The sequence below is a fragment of the Molothrus ater genome, chromosome 2, assembly GCF_012460135.2.
Source record: "Molothrus ater isolate BHLD 08-10-18 breed brown headed cowbird chromosome 2, BPBGC_Mater_1.1, whole genome shotgun sequence".
In the NCBI taxonomy this organism is placed as follows: domain Eukaryota; kingdom Metazoa; phylum Chordata; class Aves; order Passeriformes; family Icteridae; genus Molothrus; species Molothrus ater.
The window spans coordinates 72,526,254-72,548,375 of NC_050479.2; the positions used below are offsets into that span (position 1 = coordinate 72,526,254).

At 38.1% G+C, this 22,122-nt stretch overlaps 1 protein-coding gene across 7 annotated transcripts in view; it reads right to left on the reverse strand.

Annotated features, from left to right (window-relative positions):
• The window catches only part of IFT88 (intraflagellar transport 88), a 101,918-nt gene that overhangs the window by 15,713 nt on the left and 64,083 nt on the right, over positions 1 to 22,122 (reverse strand). For all 7 annotated transcript variants that reach the window (XM_036404109.2, XM_036404105.2, XM_036404106.2 and 4 more), the window contains 10 exons: positions 21,741 to 21,811; positions 20,971 to 21,057; positions 18,340 to 18,439; positions 13,773 to 13,859; positions 12,981 to 13,167; positions 12,292 to 12,400; positions 10,690 to 10,840; positions 9,413 to 9,528; positions 1,979 to 2,031; positions 1,401 to 1,466 (listed from right to left, as the gene is read on the reverse strand). In XM_036404109.2, the coding sequence (XP_036260002.1) occupies positions 1,401 to 1,466; positions 1,979 to 2,031; positions 9,413 to 9,528; positions 10,690 to 10,840; positions 12,292 to 12,400; positions 12,981 to 13,167; positions 13,773 to 13,859; positions 18,340 to 18,439; positions 20,971 to 21,057; positions 21,741 to 21,811 (1,027 nt within the window). The remainder of the gene's footprint in view (positions 1 to 1,400; positions 1,467 to 1,978; positions 2,032 to 9,412; positions 9,529 to 10,689; positions 10,841 to 12,291; positions 12,401 to 12,980; positions 13,168 to 13,772; positions 13,860 to 18,339; positions 18,440 to 20,970; positions 21,058 to 21,740; positions 21,812 to 22,122) is intronic.

Here is a 22,122-nt window from a genome sequence, read left to right on the forward strand (position 1 = left end):
TTTTGTTGAAAACAATTTTGCAAATGCCAAGTGAATCAAAATGGTTTTTTTCCTCTGTCTGTGGTTGATTTTCAAAGAGTAATATTTATAGAATTAAGAAACCCCAACAAAGCTGACATAAAAATCAAATGTAACTGTATGATTGAACTAAAAGAATCCCTGAAAAACATTGTCCTGAGACATTCTACCAAACTCTGAAAACATTGTTGGTATTCCTATGTGTTTGTTAACATTCCTTTCAAAGAACTGAAGCAGAAACAAGCAGGACATGATCCATTCTCTCCAGACTGCTTTCACAAACATGTTATTTCATTTTGTGCTAAATTAGTTTTCTGCTGGTTTAGGAAGCCCATGCTTAGGGATGGATGAGGGAAGAACCATTGTTTCAGCAGTAGAAAACTTAAATCAGTAAAATTGTCTTGCCTAACTCCTGCCTCCATTTGTGAAATTTGTAGAAACTGCATTCAGAAACATATTTGCATTCTAAAAGGTTTACTAAATGCCCCTCTGAAATATTGTATGACCAACACGAACATGATATTTTGCTTATAACTTGGAGGAGTTACAGTACTGAATTTCACTTGTACAAGAGAGCTGTGATTCCTCTTTAAAAAAGCAATAAATTAATAATAAATAAATCCTCTTTAAAAAAGCAATAAAAGCAGAATGATATGATTTTAAAATAAAATACAATGACTGTTCGTCCCACATTGCATCTAAAAGCACAGACTCGTTGGCGACAACCTTGTATTTTGGAATTTGTGAGGCACAGTGTGGGATGGAAGAGAATGTTTACACAACCACTGACAACCCTTATTTTCTACAGGGCTTTTTTATTTACAGTACAGGTGTGACTGATTTTGCAAAGTGTCTTACACTTCAAAGTTGTGTTTCCTGCAGTTTAGTTTGAAATCCTCTATGGATTTTCCAGAGACTGGGAGACCAGCTATAGTTAAAAACCCAGCAACAAAATCTCACCCTCAATGTTTTTTTTTGGAAACCATGACTTTGGTAAAACTTAGCAATAAGATTTTCTTGTATCTAGAAATTCACAGCAGGAATTTCAACTAGCAGGAACTAAAAGTACAAGTACATATATTTTTCATAAGAAAGATTAAATGAGTAGCATAGTTATAATATCTAGGACATATGTATGAGAAAGAACTCATCCAATGCAACTCAGTTAAAGTTTATTTTCATTGCTCTTCTTCAGCATTACCCTCATATTTCTTAAATCACACGTCAGTGTTGTCACAAAAACCATGCAGCATTAGCATGAATAAAAATACTAGTTAATGGAAGTATATTTATATGAAAAATACATCATATGATTACTAACACACCTATTCAATGTAACAAAGTTTCCTTTGATAGTTGCACCACAGAATGAGATAACTTACATTCAACATTCTCTGGGAATTTTCTGTGAATGACTTTGTATTTCTCCAGAGCTTTCTGGTAGTTGCCTGCAAACAAAACAAACATCTCCTATCCATACAGTCAAACATAAAAAAGAATATTTGACGAGAAATTGGAACACCTTAACATCAATTAATCTTTATAGTTAGAGTAAATTTAATATTGTAGGACCAAATTTGATAAGACCAAACTTAACATTCTTTATTAATGGATAGTAAAAATTAAAAGCATCTGAAAACAGTCCAAATTATTCTGTAAATAACAGAATTAATGAGGAGGAGGTTACTGATTTTTGGTTTTTTTTTTTTTGACCTTCCTCTATGACACCATTGTTCCAGTGTCTCACCATGCTCACAAAGAAAAATTCCTCCCTTATGCCCAGTGTAAGTCTACTCTTATTCAGTTTAAAACTGTTGCTCCATGACCTGGAACTGCAGACCCCAGTCTGTTTCCATCCTTCCCATGAAATCCTCATTATTCTCCCAGCTGAACAACCTCAATGAATTACAAAAGTATGTTACAAACCTGAAAGCAATAACAAAAAAGTTACAGAACTTACCACTTCTTCTGTAGCAACTGGCCACCATCAGCTGCCACTTCACTTGGGTTGGCCTGCATATAAATAAAACAAAATCATGTACACTGCCAAACAATGAATGAGCAAAATAATCTGCATAGCACTGGTAAAGACCTACTATTTATCTACTAATCAACGTTTCACCGAGCATGTTGCCTTCCTAGAAAGAATGTATCCTGTTCAGCTCACACACTGCTGCGTCACACACCTGTTTCCAGGACTCCATGTCACTCATTTTCAGTCCCATATTAAGAGTTTTTCTCAGGTTCATGATTCTGTGCCCAGACACAATTAGTAGACCTGACATGTGAACCACTAATCTTTGTCAGAGATAAAGAACCATGCAATGAGGGAGGAACAAAATGCTAAATTGTATTCTGAGGAGGTTCCATCACTAGGATCCCACACTGGCCATGGATTCCTGCCAGGAAACACAGTCCCTACTCACAGCTTTGAACTGTGGCTACTCCTCTGTGCTATCACCTTGATGTCCTAGCTGCTGCCTGTCCTTCTCTTTTTAGCACATAATGGTGACAGTATGGTCAGAGAAAATATTTGAGATGCTTGAGCATGTGCAATAAAACTGTTGGACTCTTTCATCATTTTTACCAAGACAATATGAAAATTAGGAAATTTTCATGTTAACAGTGTAAGCATCCTCTATAAGCCAAAGAATGTTGCACATGTGGCTTACAATTGAATAGTAGCATATCCAAAAGGGACCGTCAGTTAACATTTTCAGAATAATTTTGTACTTATCCTCTTCAGTTTTCCTCTCTAATAATAGCACAGGCCATTTTTAACTCTAAGCAATCTGTTTGCCTGCTAGTTGCCAAGTAAGTTCATGAAATACAAATGTTGCACCTTTTTAGCTTCAGATGAATGTGTCCCCTGCAAACAAAGGCAGCAAAACACACACCATAATCGAAGTTATTACTCAGTTCAGTATGAAAACTCTAGAGAGAATAAATTGTCAGCATCAAGTACTAACTACACTAAGTCCTTTTATTAAGGATAGACTTCAGTGTGCTAGGAAAAATAAAATAGTGAAAAACTGCTTCCCAACTCATTGTCTAACAAGTTATCTTAGAATGCAATTTAAAAAGTAGTTATTGTGATTAAAACACTGAATACATTAAAGAATAAAATTTAAAAATGCTGTTGACAGTTAAAATAAGGATATAATTTTAAAATGCAACTTTATTTAAAGTTAGTCGCAATTTATATTTACATTTATATTTACCAATTAGCATATCTAGTCTCTATTTTTAATACCAAATAAACAGCAAAAAAAAATCTCCCACAGAGAAAACATTTTTCTGTATTACAGATAAATTACAAGTTATACTGAAGAATTTAATATGCCAATTCTTCATAAGTACTTTACAATCCACATACTTAATGCATGGAGCGACTGCGACATGAAGCACAAAATATTTAAATCTTTGCCAAAACAAGATTGTGAAATAATTCCTCTTATTCTCAGCTGTTTCTTTCCAAATTTTCTAAGAAGGCCGTGGATGCCAGCATATGAAATCTCATAGCTTGACTAAAATGATTTTTTAAGGTGGCCGGTATTTGTAGGGAAAAGAATACTGGCAAACGTGTGAACTGTGATTTCTGTCAGCTCTCCTGTGTATTTTTGTCTAAAGTACTTCTCTATTTCTTTATAAATATACCACCATTTGAGTGAAGTCTATTTTTTTTCTCATTTTTAATCCTCAATTGAACCTTAGATTTTCTCATCTGTAATTAAAGGTCTACTCTAACCCAAGCATCTCAAAGCCAGAGTTAGGATTTTTTACTGAAAGTTTTTTACTGAACTTCTTACAACCTACATGCAGAATCATTTTTCCTTGAATTATACTGTATGAATTTTTTGTTCACATGGTGTTTTGTGCATACATGTCATTGAGATTCAAGAACAAAAAGAATGTCAAATTTTAGATCATCACAAGAGAAGCCATAACAGAGTTTTGCATAACTTTTCATAGTTTTCCTAAAACACAAAATAAAGAAATTCACACTTATTGGGAGTGAATTTTAGTTCATCTATTAACACAAAATTCTTCATGAACCTATAGACTTATATTTGTTTCCAGATAAAAAGACTGTGTATGTGTATTCTTAGAATTCTCTTTGAACTCTGGATTACAAATCTAAATTTGACCAAATTTTATTTATAAACCAATCTCTAGTGAGGTCCCTTTCTGAACTAAAATAAAGTATATGACCTATATACTTACTCAAGTGCATCATATTCTGCTAAAGAACAATTTCAGCAATTAAGTTGTTGAACTAAACTCAGTATAATTCAAATATCTTTATCAGGATCAGTTTAGCCGGTCAATTTATTTTCACTGATTACTGGTAGTACAGCACTGCACATTTTTGCTTACTTATTTACCTTATTTGATGGAAATAGAATCACACACACAGAAATTCTAGGTTGGAAGAGACCTTTAAGATCATCGAGTCCAACCCATGTTCTAATACCTCAACTAGATCATGGCACCAAGTGCCACATCCAGTCTTTTTTTAAACTCTTCGAGGGATGGTGACTCCACGACCTCCCTGGGTAGATGATTCCAGTATTTGACTACTCTTTCTGTAAAATACTTCCTCCTTATTTCTAGCTTGCATCTCCCTTGGCGCAGCTTGAGACTGTGTCCTCTTGTTCTGTCGGTTGTTGCCCGGAGAAAGAGACCGACCCCCAGCTCACCACAGTCACCCTTCAGGAAGTTGAAGAGGGTGATAAGGTCACCCCTGAGTCTCCTTTTCTCCAGGCTGAACAACCCCAGCTCCCTCAGTCGCTCTTCATATGGCTTGTGTTCCAAGCCCCTCACCAGCCTCGTTGCTCTCCTTGGACACGCTCAAGCATCTCAACATCCCTCCTAAAGTGAGGGGCCCAGAATTGGACGCAATACTCAAGGTGTGGCCTCACCAGTGCTGAGTACAGGGGAAGAATGACCTCCCTGCTCCTGCTGGCCACACCGTTCATGATACTGGCCAGGATGCCATTGGCCTTCTTGGCCACCTGGGCACACTGCTGGCTCATGTTCAGCCGACTGTCAACCAGCACCCCCAGGTCCCTTTCCTCCTGAGCACTGTCCAGCCACACTGTCCCCAGCTTATATCGTTGCAGGGGGTTATTGTGGCCAAAGTGCAGGACTCGGCACTTGGACTTATTGAACTTCATCCCATTGGATTCTGCCCATCCCTCCAACCGTTCCAAGTCCCTCTGCAAAGCCCTCCGTCCCTCTAACAGATCCACACACGCTCCCAGCTTAGTGTCATCTGCAAATTTGCTAATAAAGGACTCTAAACCCTCATCCATGTCATCAATAAAAACATTAAACAGAACTGGCCCCAGCACAGAACCCTGAGGAACACCACTGGTGACTGGCTGCCAGCTGGATGCAGCACCATTCACCAACACTCTCTGGGCCTGGCCATGCAGCCAGTTCCTGACCCAGCACAGAGCGCTCCTGTCCAAGCCACGGGCTGCCAGCTTGTCTAGGAGTATGCTGTGGGAGACAGTGTCAAAGGCCTTGCTGAAATCCAAGTAAACAACATCTACAGCCTTACCTGCATCGACTAGGCGGGTTACCAGGTCATAAAAGGTGACCAGGTTGGTTAAACATGACCTACCCCTCCTAAACCCATGCTGGCTGGGTCTGATACCCTGGCCATCCTGTAAATTTTGCGTGATGGCGCTTAATATAAACTGTTCCATTATTTTACCAGGTACTGAGGTCAGGCTGACTGGTCTATAATTACCAGGATCCTCCTTTGCACCCTTTTTGTGAATGGGTATCACATTGGCCAGCTTCCAGTCATCCGGAACCTCGCCAGTGAGCCAGGACTGTTGGTAAATGATGGAGAGTGGCTTTGCAAGCTCATTTGCCAGCTCTCTCATCACCCTGGGGTGGATTCCGTCTGGTCCCATAGATTTATGAGTATCCAAGCATTTCAGTAGTTCTTTGACTGCCTCTTCTTGGATAATGGGGGGACCATTCTGCTCCCTGTCACCATCAACCAGCCCAGGTGGGCAGGTGTCTTGAGGGCAAGTCATCTTCCCACTAAAAACTGAGGCAAAATAGGCATTAAGCACTTCTGCCTTTTCCTCATCTGCAGATACTAAGTTCCCTCCTTTGTCCAATAAAGAACAAGGGCTGGTCATACCTTTCCTTCTACCATTAATGTATTTGTAAAAACATTTTTTATTATCCTTTACAGAAGTTGCCATTCTAAGTTCAAACTGAGCTTTGGCCTTCCTAATTTTTTTTCTGCATGCTCTAGCAGCCTTCTTGAATACTTCCTTAGAGACCTGTCCCTTCTTCCACTGCTGATACATCCTCTTTTTATTCCTAAGTTCCTCCAAAACCTCCTTGCCCAACCAGGCTGGACGTTTACCCCGTTGGCTGATCTTTCGGCACACAGGGATGGTCTGTTCCTGTGCCCTCAAGATCTCTGTTTTGAGGTATGCCCACCCTTCCTGAACTCCTTTGTTTTTTAGGACTGCTTCCCAAGGGACGCTCTGAATAAGTCTCCTAAACAGGCCAAAGTCTGCCCTCCGGAAGTCCAATGCAAGAGTTTTACTGGTACTCTTCCTGATTTCACCAAATATTGAGAACTCTATCATTTTGTGATCACTTTGTCCCAAGCGACCTCCAACCACCACATCTCCCACCAGCCCATCTCTATTTGCAAATAGCAGATCTAACATAGTCCCTCCCCTGGTGGGTTCACCCACCAGCTGTGACAAAAAGTTGTCCTCCATACATTCTAAGAATTTCCTGGACTGCCTCTTTACTGCTGTATTAAGTTCCCAGCAGATGTCTGGCAGGTTGAAGTCACCCACAAGAACAAGGGCTGATGATCTTGAAACATTACCTAGCTGCTTATAGAATAAGTCATCTACCTCTTCTTCCTGGTCGGGTGGACGATAACAGACTCCCAGTATGGTGTCAGCCTTGTTGGCCTTCCCTTTTATTCTTACCCATAGATGTTCAACTCCATCTTCCTTAGTTTCAATTTCGGTGGCATCAAAAGTCTGCTTAATATAAAGGGCCACCCCTCCACCTCTTCTTCCTTTCCTGTCTCTCCTGAAGAGCTTGTATCCATCCAGTGCAGTACTCCAGTTATGTGAGTCATCCCACCATGTTTCTGTGATGGCAACTGCATCATAGCTCTGCTGCTGCACCATGGCCTCCAGCTCTTCTTGTTTGTTGCCCAAGCTGCGTGCATTGGTATACATGCACCTCATCTGGGCTACTGACTTCTCCCCTAACTTAGCCTTGTAATTCTTGGGCCTGTTTCCAGATAGCTCAGCTGGTTCCCCTTCCCCCTTCAAACCTAGTTTAAAGCTCTCTCAATGAGGTCTGCCAGTTCATATCCTAAAACCCTTTTGCCCTTAACAGAGAGGTATACCCCATCTGGTTCCAGCAGAGAAGATGCTGTAAAAGTTTCCCCATGATCAAAGAATCCAAAATTTTGCTGATGACACCAACCCTTGAGCCACTTGTTGATGATGCGTATTCTTCTGTTTCTTTCATCATTTTCCTCTGCCACCAAAGGGACTGAGCAGAACACTACCTGAGCTCCTGCCCTATCAACTACCTGACCCAGTACCCTGAAGTCCTTTCTAATTGCCTTGACACTCCTTTTCTCAATCTCATCACTGCCAGTCTGGAGTATCAGCAGTGGGTAATAATCAGAGGGCTGAATCAGCCCAGGAAGTCTCTCAGTAATATTTTGTACCCGGGCCCCAGGGAGGCAACAGACTTCCCTGTGGGATGGGTCTGGTCAACATATGGGACCCTCAGTTCCCTTCAGGAGGGAATCACCTACTACGATTACCCTTCTTTTCTTCTTGATGCTAGAGGTAGTGATCTGTCTTACAGATGAATCATAACTGGGGGGTTCACTGGTCAGACAATTTTCTCCTAAATCATCTGGTTGGGTCTCTCTATCCAGGGTCTCATACCTATTCTGAAGTGGCACTTGGCTGGATGATGGGGAGGGGGAGGACTTTTTGTTATTACCTCCCTGAATGGGGACCTGTTTCCACTCCTCTTCATCTACCAGGTGCTCTTCTGTTGCCCGAGGGTGGGAGGCATATAAGTCCTCAGTCTCTTGGTCAGAGGCCTCCCTTAAAGATGGAAGGGCTGAGCTCCACCAGTCTATTTCCCTTTCACTTTCCCTGATACTCCTTAACCTTTCAACTTCCTCCCTAAGCTCAGCCACCAGTGAAAGGAGGTCATTCACTTGTTCACACTGCAGGCAGGTCTCCTCCACAACACTCCCTGAAGCCACCGATAAGCTCAAACATTCTGGGCATGGATGGGTCTGTACAGACACATCCATTTTGGAGGGCCCGACTTGGTCACTTGTACCAGCCACAGCTTTTGACCTTGTAGAGACCATCACTGACAAACACCTCAAACACAACCGGGCAGAAGAAAGACCGCAAACAATACAAAGGACTCCTTACTAGCGAGACAACTGGCAACCCTGCCTGCTTGCCCTGCCTGCGCGAACTGCCGCGCGAACTGCCTCGTATATTTCCCAGAGACTCACAACACCCCTGTTTGCCCGCTCCTGTTCACCACGCTCCCCAGACACCTCTTATAATCAGCCACTCAGCAGCAACTCAGGAAGCTCCACCCTCTGCTCCTCTCTGACTCACAATGCAATCGGCTCACCTGCTCAACGATCTATTATATACTTCAGCCACTCAGCAGCAACTCAGGAAGCTCCACCCTCTGCTCCTCTCTGACTCACAATGCAATCGGCTCACCTGCTCAACGATCTATTATATACTTCAGCCACTCAGCAGCAACTCAGGAAGCTCCACCCTCTGCTCCTCTCTGACTCACAATGCAATCGGCTCACCTGCTCAACGATCTATTATATACTTCAGCCACTCAGCAGCAACTCAGGAAGCTCCACCCTCTGCTCCTCTCTGACTCACAGAAGTCAAGTGGAAAAGAGGAAATGCAGTAAGATCAGCCAAAACATGCACTAATCTGAACCACCAAATCCTCACCGCATAATAAAACAATAGAAAGGAAATATTTCACATGAAGACACAGAGAAAGAGGTCTTGGTGGCTTTGGAGAACTGTTCTCCACTTCATAGCTGTGTTTAATTGCAGATAATAGAGAAAAATAGGTTTTAATAGCTAACCCACTCTTAGGCCCAATGGAGGATTTTATTTAACACTGAAATGCACAGTAAGAGCAAAAACATGCTGTAAATGAGCAGAAAGTTGAGAAAATTAAAAAATATCACAAATATTCTTAATCCTGCTGTTTGTTTATAGTATTAAAGTTATCCAGCTGATTTATCTCTAGGTATTCTGATAGATGTCTAATGAGAAATCTGAGTAGGCATAGAATAATAACTACTTACAGGATAAGTGCTGCCCTTTCAAAGTACTCAATGGCTTTTTCACAGAACTGGGTGTCAATGTAATATGCTCCAAGCCACTCAATGACCTCAATGTTGGAAGGGAAATACCGGTATGACTGACAAAATAGGAAAGGTGAAAAACCACACAACTTTAGTGATAAACAACATCTTTATGTTGCTTCTGGAATATCTTACTCAAGTATTTAATTCTCCAGATGCCCAAAACATGTAATATAAATGAATGGAAGTAGTGTGCTACACTAAGTGATCCTGGTAGGGGGGCAGAAAAAAAGCATGCTAAGTTTTCTAATTGCAGAATTCTAATTGCAGAATGCTTTTTAGAAGTTATCCAAGATGAGCTTGTCACATTTTCCATCTAGCCTTATTTGAAATACTATTTTAAATAGCTTGTAACAGCAAAATCATTTACTGAAATCACATCTATGTATGAATAACTTACCTAAAACATTAAACAATGCTAACTAATAAGTGTGCAATTCCACATTCACTTCAGTCTGCTGGAAAACTCACCCCAAACCATTCCTTTCTGTACATAACTACATGAATAGCATTTTCAGCTTTTTAAAAACTCCCTTTGAAATAGGCAACAAAATTATCATCAAGAACAACTCAACTGGTAATTCAGATTGCAACACAGATTTGGTCATCCTCACTTTGCACAGATAAAGAAAGAGAACTCTCAGATTGCACCAGACACTTCTGTCTTATTCTCATTTCTAACACAGAAGAACCTCTAGAAACTGTAGACAGTAGTACAGCTGGTTTGAAATGAAAGCAGCTGCCTATCTTCAGGTAACTGTGTATACATAATGTATAGCTGTACTGTTAAAATATATATAAAAACTTCCAGGCATAAACAAAACACAATCTATATGTATCTCCATATTATACATATTCCATGTATATGTATAATATGTAGCTACATACTATACATATTCCAATCAACTCAGCCACATTACACACCTCTAAAATTACTTCTATTATATCCCAATTTTATTTTGTCCCAATGTAAACAATGACTACATAAAAGAAAAAGGAAAGTCTGAGGCCAATATCCACATGAAAACATAACCTATGTTTCCTTAGATCTGACTACAAAAATCAGATTTTGTTAACTCTCCCCCAGTATCTCTTTTTTATCCTCTTTTTAGATGACATTTTATAATGTTTAAATTAATCACTTATTAATTTGATATAGGAACCTATGGCAAAATTTTCTTTACTTAGGAGAAAGTGCATTGAAAAAGCAAAATTACCTCACAGTAATAATGAAAAGCCTGGGATTTATCACCTTCAGTATCATATAAATTGCCTAGCTTTGAAAGTACATGTGGATCAGTTGGTACTACACTGATCAACTGCAGCAGCCACTCTATGGCTTGATTGGGATCTTCCATGATCTGGTATCTGAGTTTTCCTCAGTTAAGGACTGATGCCAATGGTAGTTTGATTTAGAAATCCCTAATACTTTACCTAATGCAATCCATATGCTGAACACTACACCAGTCAGTGTAGTGGGAAGATACAATGACTCTTTTTTTCCACACTGTTTTCATAATTTAATTTGTATCAGAAATATTTTTTTTATGCTAGAAGAAGAAAAGTATTAAGAGACTTTGTCTGCTCTTTCACCTTAGAACCATGTTGGACTCAACAGAACTCTGGGCTCACTTGTCCTCTCTCTCTCTCTGACACTAATCTGATTTTGACTTCCTCATTTATATGAACAAAGTGTGAGAGCCAGGCCATTTATTTGCAGCCTTTACAACCTGGCTAGTTTCTGTACTAGCAGCATTTTGTTTGAAAGTGATTAGGTAAAACTGCTATTCCAAGAACAGCCTTTTGCCAGCAGGGGTGTTTTCTGCGGTATGTCTAAGGAGCACAGTCCAGACTATTCTGGTCCAGAGAACAGCAATTTTAGCAGTAACTCAGCCTGCAGTGTGCTCTTCCCTCCTGAATGGCACAATGGCTCAGAGCTCTGGCAGTGTCAGCTGGAGCTACTGCCCAACCTGTTTTTTCAGTTTCTACTCCATCCTACCCGACACTGAAGAAGCTTCTGAGAATTGGTGGAAAGCAGTTTTACATAGCAGTGGAGCAGAGAAGCTCTCTCTGTATCCCCAGATGGATACAGAGCTGTTGGGCCATTTGTGCTGCTATAAAGGGGCTTTACATGGAAAAGAGATCGGAGCCCTTTCATATGTTTGGAGGTTACTTGTTTTACTGACTAGAATATATTTTTATTACCCACACTATTCTTAAAAGTGTAGTACATCAGCTGCAATCTGTTCTGCCTTGGGGAGGATTTTTTTACAGTTTGGACGTCCTCAGAAGCATTGTTAAAGAAGCTCATAGTTTAGGGTATCACTGGTGATGTGCAAAGCCAATCTCTTCCCTCAGCTTTTCAATCTGTTGAGCTTCTGCAGTGCTGGGAGACAATTATTTTCTTACACATACACTAACTAATCTGAAAACAGCTTTCAGAACAGAACTTCACATTTATTAGCTATATATATTTTTTTCTTAAATATTTTACTTAATTGTGCTTACATCTGCCACAGTATTTTCATAGCAATACCAGCAGCATTTTAAATATTCCATGACACAATTTAATACTGAGTGTAAATCTAATCCCTGCACTGTGAGCAGTCTTAATGTTGTTCACTTGCTTCACTGGAAATATTCAATAAGGGTTAAGTTCTGCTCTCATTTTTCTTACAAACATCAGATAATAAATCATTCTTACTATAATGGACAGCATAGTAAATTTCTAAATCACCTTGACATGACTGAAACACGTATTTTGGATTAAACGAGTTTACTAAAACCACCATTCCTTATAATAAGCCAGAAAAAGATACATGCTTGCTAGCTGGTAAAGGACTTGGGCACTATTTGGAAGGATTGCATGGAGTTTCAGAAAACAATCCAAAGCTTCATCTATCCTGTTTAACTTCTTGTAAGCTAAACCTAAAAAATAAAGGTTACAGTATTAATATAATGAGACACAGATTACTTCAGTATATTAACTGAAAGGATAACCACGAAAAGCAAAAGAGGAACTCAGTACTTGGAGGCAGTGTACCTGCCTTGACTTTAAAGGACTCTCCATTTGTGAGAGCCATGCACAGAACTGTTATCAGCATGACCTACCAAACTGGTAAACACAAGGAACATGAACCCAATCAAAGACCAAGAACTTATGTAATGTAATTTTTTGAACAAGCCTAATGAGGGAAAGGCAAGGCTTTTAGAGGAGAATGACTGATGGCTTAATAATGCTGAAACTGGTATCCGTTTAATAGGTATAGGAATTTCTTAATCTTCAAAATAACTTATTCATCTGCAATTACTAATTATGTAAACACTGGGATTTTTTTTTTCAGAACAGATAGGTAGTACAATTTAATACCTTGCCATAACATAAATCACTCAATAAAGTAATAAAAATTCACACATATTTCTATAAGAAAACTTTCAAAGACAGATTCTCAGAAACACTAGTGTTACCTTCAGTCAAATCTAAATCACAATAGCACCTGTGACTTACCAAGATTATAAAGTGCTTCAGTGCATAAGGAATCATTCCTGAGAGCTTCCTTATAAAATTCAGCTGCTTTTTCAGAGTCTCCATTTGCAAAAACAGTATTTCCTTTGTTAGTTAGAGCTGCTGGATTGTACCTATCAGAATTTACTGCTAAATCTGCATAGTTAGTTGCTTGTTCCAATTCATTCCCCTACATGAACAAAACAAACATTGTATTAGTAATTTGTCAAGTAACTTTCTTGCAGCTGTGGCTTCTTCCAGGAATTTCAGGGGATTGAGGATGAAAACCAACCCCATTACTCCGTCCTAAAATACTTCTTATATATTTGCATAAGGTAGATCACTTCTTTCAAGTTGCCACTCTGTCCCATGCAGTCTGCAAGCTTTCTCGGTTGCAATAAAGTAGCATTTACTAAAAAAAAAAAAATTAAAAAAATCCATACCCTACAAACTTCATACACAAACACATCTGCCTAAGCTACCTATTTCACATGTTTCTGAAGTTCAGCTGGGCTTCCCAGTTTAATGTTTTAAATCCAGCCACTGAGCTTTTGCACAAATCCAACTGCAAGCATGTTCCTGTGGCCTGGGGCTCAATCTCACTCTGCTTCCTATCAACAGTATACAAAGGGATCTGATCCAAATTCCAACTGGTGTTCCAGAATAACTACTCTAAGGTGCAGTTTCTTCTTGTTTACAGAGATTATTTAGGCAGACACAGAAATGGCTACAAAAACACAGAGGTTGCTACATAAACCACAGTTCTTAACTGGTTTTGTTGAGGCAAACACTTACCAAATAATAAAGGAATGAAAGGTTTGTTGCAGCTGCACTCTTTACTCTGCTATCCTTTTTTTCAAACATTTTCAAAGTCTCCAGTGCCTAGAAATAATTTGGAAACAACTTACTTCACACTGAACTTATTCCAAAATCCTTTCAGACAGCATTGACAAACAGTAACAAACAGCTGAAATTATCAACTCATATGCTCACATACATGATAATTACTAGAGCTTGTAACACACACTTCTGAGCATGTACACACAAAATTGTATCTATATTTATACATATAATGTACATAAATATAATATATATAAATATATATAAAAATACATATAATATACATAAATATACATATATTTATACATATAATATTTATATATATAATATTAATTTTCATCACAATATTTCAATAATATTGGCTATTTATTACCTATCCAAAATTTAGATTAGATAAGGCTACTGTGAACTACAGGTATCTGACAATTCTGTATGTACAAAATGCGTTGTTAGATGATTTGCTTTTAATCTAGTCAACTAATGAAAATTCTCATGCCTGCTTTTCTAGTTCTTTAAGTGAAAACCAAAGAATTGACATAAAACCTTTATCAAAAATCCAAAAAAGAACACACTATATAAAAAAATACACACCATAGGGTAGGACTGGATTTCAATGTGCCTTTGTTTTGTGTAATAAGAAGATGACAACTGTCTAAATTTAGGAAGTACTCAAATGTGAAACTTGAGGCTAGAAGATTTTTTTTAAAACTTGAATATGAAAACTAAATTTCATAAACTCCAAAATAAACATGTTTATAGACCAAAAAAGGAGCATATTTATAGCAAATAAACTCCAAATTCCCTCTGATATAAAAGGCAGCTTTTTCTTCTCATTGACTATGGAATACATTTGTAACTGCAGACTAAATTATTAAACAAACCTGTCTCCCTTATGCTAAATATTTATATTAACAACACAAACTGTTAGAATATCACAGTGAGCCCAGTTCCATCATCTATTACAACACAGATGTGGCAACCACAATTTAACCATCAACATTAGCAAGTCAAAAGTTTCTTTCCTCCTTTGCATGAAATCTTTAAGCCGCTGTTTACATATCAAAGCAAAGGCATGATACTGTATGTCAAATGCCAAAACAAACATAAAGAGAAGTTTTAATTGTCTGTCATACATAGTTTTCACAGTTACTCTACACAAAAACCATAACTGCATTAATGATGTGCAAAATGACAAAATATCTACAGCTGAATGTAGTTCATAGATTCAGTCAACTACATACTACCCAAGAACTATGAACTATTAATGATCTCAATATTCTTCTAATAGAAAATTCTTTAAAAACACACCAATTTCAATCAAGAAGAGCATTACAAAAGTTAGGCTCTAGATTTTGTGGTCTCAGAAATGTAAGACTTGTAACTATACTTTTAAACTTTATATATATATATATATATATTTATGATTTTCTCTAAGAAGGGAATAATCCCAAATATTTCCAGATGTAACACTATTATATCTGAGGTACTCTACTCTTAAGCAAAGATTTGCTTCTTCATGGAATTAACTTTTGGATCATTTAGAGCTTTACAGTTCAAAGTTACTTTCTGAAAATCCATTTCTCATTGTATCTGATTAATTACCTTTGCTTGTACTGCTAAATGGCACCTTGGATGATAAAGACCTGACAGAAATGCCCTTTTCATGTATAACAAAAAGTTCACACAATTCTGAACTCAATTTATTTACTGGTAAATTATTTTGTGGGTCTCTTGAACCATTTCAGCAATTATGAGTCCTAGGATGAGCCCCCAGTTATGAGGATGAAAATCCATAGGCAATATTCCTTATGTCCTTGTAAGGTAGCACTGCATCATCAGTTACATTTAAAGATTTCTAAAGAAATTCTAACTTTTAAATCCCAACAATAACAATTACTTAGGTTCAACAATCAAAACACAGACTATCCAAACTATTCTTTTGAGTTGCTTCCAGCGTATCTAAATTATTTGGTTATAGAAGTTAAACTTCAAAGCAGTTTGTCTGACTCCGGCAGGGTGTGCCAGAGATGTTAAAATGATGCATGGTTAACGTGCAGAATTTTGTTTTTAAATTAATTTTCAAAGTTTTTCTTTGATATTAAAAAAATCAAAGTATTTTATACACACAACTAAACATAATGTGGTAATTTTCCTTTGAATTTTATTTTATATTTTAATTGCAAGGACTGCTTTAAAATAATATATTCATTATGATGAACCCATACAGCCCATTGTTGTAGCAGGAGAAATCTATTCCAGTTTGTTTTGGTTTTTTTTTTTTAAAGATGCAATAAAACTTCAGCCTTGGAACTGAGTATTTCAAAAAGTTTCCATTCTTGTTACTCAGCCAAAGGTGTGTTGAGCAGTTGGTGAGTTAGGAAATATATGAAAAACAGACAGGCAAGATGAATGTAAATGTCAGCTGCAGTTTTATTAGAACAAAACAAATATAAAGATGCTCTGCAATCTCCATTTTGCAGCCCCACTCTACTGTTTAGTGGTTCCAGTGCAGGTTAAAGGTCTTCTGTCACATAATCCAAGTAAAAAGGTTCTTCTCCCCTTACTCCTAACTTCCAACAGATTTCCCTCTCCCTCCATTGAAGTACTCCACAAAACACCAACAATCTCTGTACCTCATTTATCTCTGAGAACTGATTTTAGTTTTTTTAACCTATACTGAACACTAACTGGAAATCACAAAAAATTACCATTGAAACAATAAATTCTCAAGATCATTGGACTTTTTACCCACCTGTAACATTCTCACCCTTCAAAAGGTATCATCAGTAAAGCTACCAGATTTTACCAAATCTTTGCAAACTCTCAAACTGCTTCCTGATCTCAGAAAAGGTTTCAATGTGCTGGTTTTGGGTGGGATAGTTAATTCTTTTCATAAAAACTTGTATGGGGCTCTGTTTTGGGTTTATGCTGGAAACTGTTGATAACACAGGTATAGCTAAGCAGGGTTCACACAAAGCCAAGGCCTTTTCTGCCCCTCACCTCACGCCACCAGTGAGTGGACTGGGGGTGCACAAGGAATTGGGACAGGACACAGCCATGACAGTTGGCCCCAGATGATCAAAGGGAGGTCCCAGACCTCCCAGGTGGAGGTGTCATATAAAGGTGGGGGAAGAAGGAGGAAGAGGGGATGTTTGGAGCAATGCTGCTTGTCTCCCTAGGTCACCATTATGCATGGTGGAGCACTGCTCTCCTGGGATGGCTGAATACAACTGCCTGCCCATGGGAAGTGCTGAATGAATTCCTTGGTTTTGCTTGTGTGCACAGCTTTTGCTTTACCTATCACACTGTCTTTATCTTAGCCCATGAGTTTTCTCCCCTTGACTCTTCTGATTCTATCCCCCATCCCAGCAGGGCAGGGCAGGGCAGGGCAGGGCAGGGCAGGGCAGGGCAGGGCAGGGCGTGAGTGAGTGAGTGAGTGAGTGAGTGAGTGAGTGAGTGAGTGAGTGAGTGAGTGAGTGAGTGAGTGAGTGAGTGAGGTTTAGTTGCCAGCTGGGGTTAAACCACAATAGTCAGACATGCAGGATAATACAGGATAACTCTCTTGCTGTATCAACAGGGAAGGAGAAGAGGACAAGGCAGACAGGGAGAGCAAGAGCTGCTCAGGAAACCAGAAAAGCTTAAATATGAGAAGTAAAAGCAGGCTGAAGTTAAGCATGTGGCCCTGTGTGCATCCCTCCAAGATGTGGGAATATGAATGACCTTAGAAGATAACAGGTATCTACAGCTTCAGCTCTAATTTTGCTGTATATGATCTACTGTAATTCTTGCCACTCATGCACAGCTGGGGATTGCTCTATTCCTTCTTATTTATGAAGCATTCCCATCACTGAATGTACCAGCCAGTGCATTTTAAAAGAAAACATGTCAAATCCTGCCACATATCCAAGTTTGTTTTTCTTCAGATGAAGCTTTTTTTCTAACTACTCAAATTCCAAACCAAGCCTTGTATGTAATGGAATGACAGAAGAGCCAATTAAAGTATAAGGACAATTTATAGTATATTAGAGAATGCTGTAGCACATGGGGAGCTGCAAGAATACCAGAGCATAAACAGTAACTGTACAAAGCAGGTGCAGCTGCATGTATTCTGGTACTATAGCCAACCTAATTGAGAGAGATTAGCTCATATTAATGAAAACACCCCCAGGCTGATTAGCAAAGACCTTCTAGTCTCTATTGACTGTACTGACCTGAGTTCCATTAACTGCAATGACAGCTGGGACACCCAGTGAAGAAAACTACACTTGGGTGTTTTGATTTTGAAATGCACTTTATTCACTCTAACTTCCATGGCAGAAATTTCATTTAGATAAAATTTGTCTCTTGCCAGTGTTTTTATAAAGTTATTTTACTGATCAGCATCAAAATAATAATTATTTGCATAAATCACACTTTCTCTTGCCAAAAAATATGCTGTGGCTAACAAAGGTATATACAGTATTGAAAAGTACTAAAGGGCAAATACAGTATTGAAAAGTACTAATGTGAGAAGTTACTATACCTGGTTAAAATTCTGTTGCCTCAAGTAAGTAGTGGCTTTATTTATTTCCAGGTCATTGGCTAATTCCACATAGTGGGAAGCTTTCACTGCATCAACACACCTGCAACAGAAAGCAAGCCATGAAGATAAATAAAATGCATCTATGCAAATACCTCCAAGTTACATTTTTTTCAGCTAATTTGCTTTCCAAACTGAATTTTCTTAGGTAATCTTTCTTCACAGTGGCAAAGAGCACTCTGATTAAAAATACCTGTAAGAATATTTCAGTCCTATAACCTACCCTAATTACAGTATCTCTGCTAACTCTTGTTTCTTTTGAGTCAGCTGCCTAAATATCACTTTATTTTCTATCACTGAGCAATACTTGATGTCAAAAACTGACAAAAATTATTTTTCAAGCCATTTTCTTTGGCTACATTCCATAATGTAGTTATAATGTGTTTTTTTCAAATTTCATCTCCTGATGCATATATTACCTAACCTATAAAAAATACTAGTGAACAAAGCCAGAGACTACAGACTGTGTCCCTGAGCTACATCATAACACTAATCAAGTCATAATAATAAGTCTCTCTCTGGCCATTCCCCAGTAACTTGTGGCTTAGGGTTTTCTGCAAAAAGAGTGCAGAACAGAAGGCAGCAGACAGTTTGGATGTTCACTCACAGCCACCACCTTCCATGGTTTGGTGTGATCTGCTTTCAGCTGCCTGATCATTTAAGTAAGACCTTTATTTATTGTATGTATACCCTGTTCTCTCAAACATTTGGAAAATAGGCACAGTAAATGAACAACTTCTGGGATGCTTCCTTAACACCTTCCACTATTTTTTTAACTGGTGGAAAGCCACCTTCTTTCCTTTTAGTAATTGGCTATTTTGCCAGCAGAAGTTTAATACAACAAACTGCTTGGTGTTATAATTGGTTTGGCACATGGACAGTCTTTAGACAAATGCCTTTTATGTTAGAGAAAAAGTTGTAATAAAAATTGGTAATTTCTTCTTGCAAAACAGATGTCTTTGCAACATCAAAAAAGCATTTAAAATGCAATGAGGTCTAACCATCCAACTGTTCTTTATGAAATATGACAGAATAGTCGCAATAATATGTCACATTTTAAGTAAGAAGTTATGAACTCTGAAGAGTATTTGTCCCTACTTTATTTCTCTAAATAAAATGAATTTGATTGAAAGTACATTTAATACTCAGAGGACCCATAATAAAGATAATAATCAGAAAAACTAAGCTTAAGCTGCCAGTTAAACTTCTTCATTGGGCTTGAATACCTCAGCTTAAAATAACAAAGAGTAAATCTGTCCTGATACCCAAAAAACAATCCCACAGATTTCAGCAAAAGCTGTTCAATTATCCAGAACACATTTGAGAATGTGTTACTCCATTACAAGTATTCTGTGGATAGCACTTAGAAAACTGAGTATCTGACAACCTTTTCCAGTTTTTCTGAACAAAAAACAAGATACAGAGCAAACAAATCTGACTTGCTCATGCTAAAAAATTAGAAAACAACAACCTATTTTTTCACAAGACGTATTATTTAAATCCTGATAATTCAGAATGGCAGAAGTAGAGAAATCTTAAGATTATAAATATTATTATTAAAACATCAAACACCACCTTGTGGTCTCTAGCAGACAATACATGTCTGTGTGAGAAGATTGTTTCCTGTTAGTGTTAACAGCTTTCCTAGTGAATTATAATTATAGGACCTGCAAAATTTCAGAATAATCCTAACAGGCCATAAACCTCAGGTCAAGGACAGTCCTCTTTTCCCATCAAACATTATTCACTGCCCAAACACTAACATATATGTTAGTAATATTGTGCCTGCAATACACAACATTAATTTGCATGCATACTATTATTCTCCAATGCTATTAAAATACAAAAAATATTAAAGGAAGCCCTTATAATAAAAAACTAAAAATAAATTTTGAAAAACTTATGCTAGCAATTTTTATACTGTCATTATAGGAAGTGTGTCTAATTGAATTTGTTTTAAAGAAAAGAGTATTCTGCTGTAGAAAATATCACAGAAAGCAAAAGCTAAGCTGTACATTGAAAAATAAAGTCCAAATGAGGAACTGTGTCAGCAGCCTATCACTGTGTACATTTACGTAAGTGTTTTAAGAAATGGTAGATTAAGTTTATATTTAAAAACATTAAGTTCATAAATGAAATTCAAACAAATCTTTCTTAAAATTTAGATTCCAGTAGTTTATATAACGACTCTATGGAGTGATCAAAATTCTTAAGCACTCCAAGTCTTCATTATGCCATCCCCAACCTTTAAGACTAGGAATCACTGCCTTCCATATAGCATTTGTCTGCTGAGACTTTTAAAAGCTTGTCAATTTTGAATTGGAACTTTTTGTGTGAGTTCAGAACACCACCAAATGTGTAATTAAGAGATGGCATTTGATGATAAATTACTTTTAAAGACCGAACACACTCTAATGCTTTGTTGTGTTAGGAGGCAAACTGAAAATAGCCTGGTTGCTGTTTGAGATGCACAGAGAATTGTTTTTCTCAGGCTGCTTCCATCTCTGAATTGGTTCATAACCAGCACAAGAGTTGACACAGTTTAGACAAAAAGAAGCCCCACTTGACTCTTACCAGTCATAGCCTACTGCAAAAGATGTCTCGATTGCTGGTGCAATGAGTTTAGCAGCTGTCATGATGTATTCCTCTGCCAAGGACTTCCTAAAGGAAAAAAAACCACAAAAACACAACACAAAATATGAAATAAGTTCTTCACTGTCAGGGTGGTGAGGCACTGGAACAGGCTGCCCAGAGAAGCTGTGGATGTCCCATTCTTGGAAGTGTTCAAGGCCAGGTTGGATGGGGCTCTGAGCAACCTCATCTAGTGGGAAGTGTCCCTGCCCATGGCAGGGGGGCTGGAACCAAATCATCTCTGAAGTCCCTTCCAACCCAAATGTGCATACAATTCTATATCATAATTTCAAAAACATGTATAGGAAAAAAAAAAAAAAAAACAAACCAAAATGTGTTTTGGCTTCTTCCTGCACTCAGTACAAATCTCAGAAGTCAATGCTACCAGTTCTCTGTTAGCACTGCTCCCCTGTATCGTGATTAAGCTCTTAGTTTTTTCTGTTTGCCTTTCACTGCACACTAGATGTATTTTTTAAAAATCTCAAAAGCTGCAAGTTTTAAGTGCTGTACCCTGTAACATGTGGGATAGATACTCTACTTTACGGCAGTACACTGAACTGAGTGATCCAACTGGCTCTTCTGAGCATGTTCTTTCCTAAGAATTGGGAGGACACTTTTGTAACAAGAGCTGTGGACAGGTGACAAGACTGATAATCCTTCCAGGAGCTAAATTCAAGGCACCACAGTCAAGAAAGAACAGAGTCCACCATTACCTCTCACGTTCTATTTGACTTAAACTGTCATTTTTAATGGCTTCAATCAGTAGATTTGTATGCAGATCATCCTGGAGGGGGACAAAACAACTGTAAATTATATCAGTATACAAACATTTTATTTATGTTATACACAATATGACTGCAAACACAAATTGATGTAAAATAAATAGTCTATAATGTCACTTACTTTCCACATTTGCAAAAGCTAGCTTCAGTTCAAAGTAGTTTTCTAACCATGTACTCTGAAATTTGGCATTACAACTGCTTCAATACTGTTTTTCTGCTCATGTGTGCTGTCACAGTTCACATTAAGGTTCTTAACAGATGTAGTTCCTGTCATGTATATCAGACCAGAAAGGCTGCAGATCACACTGACAAT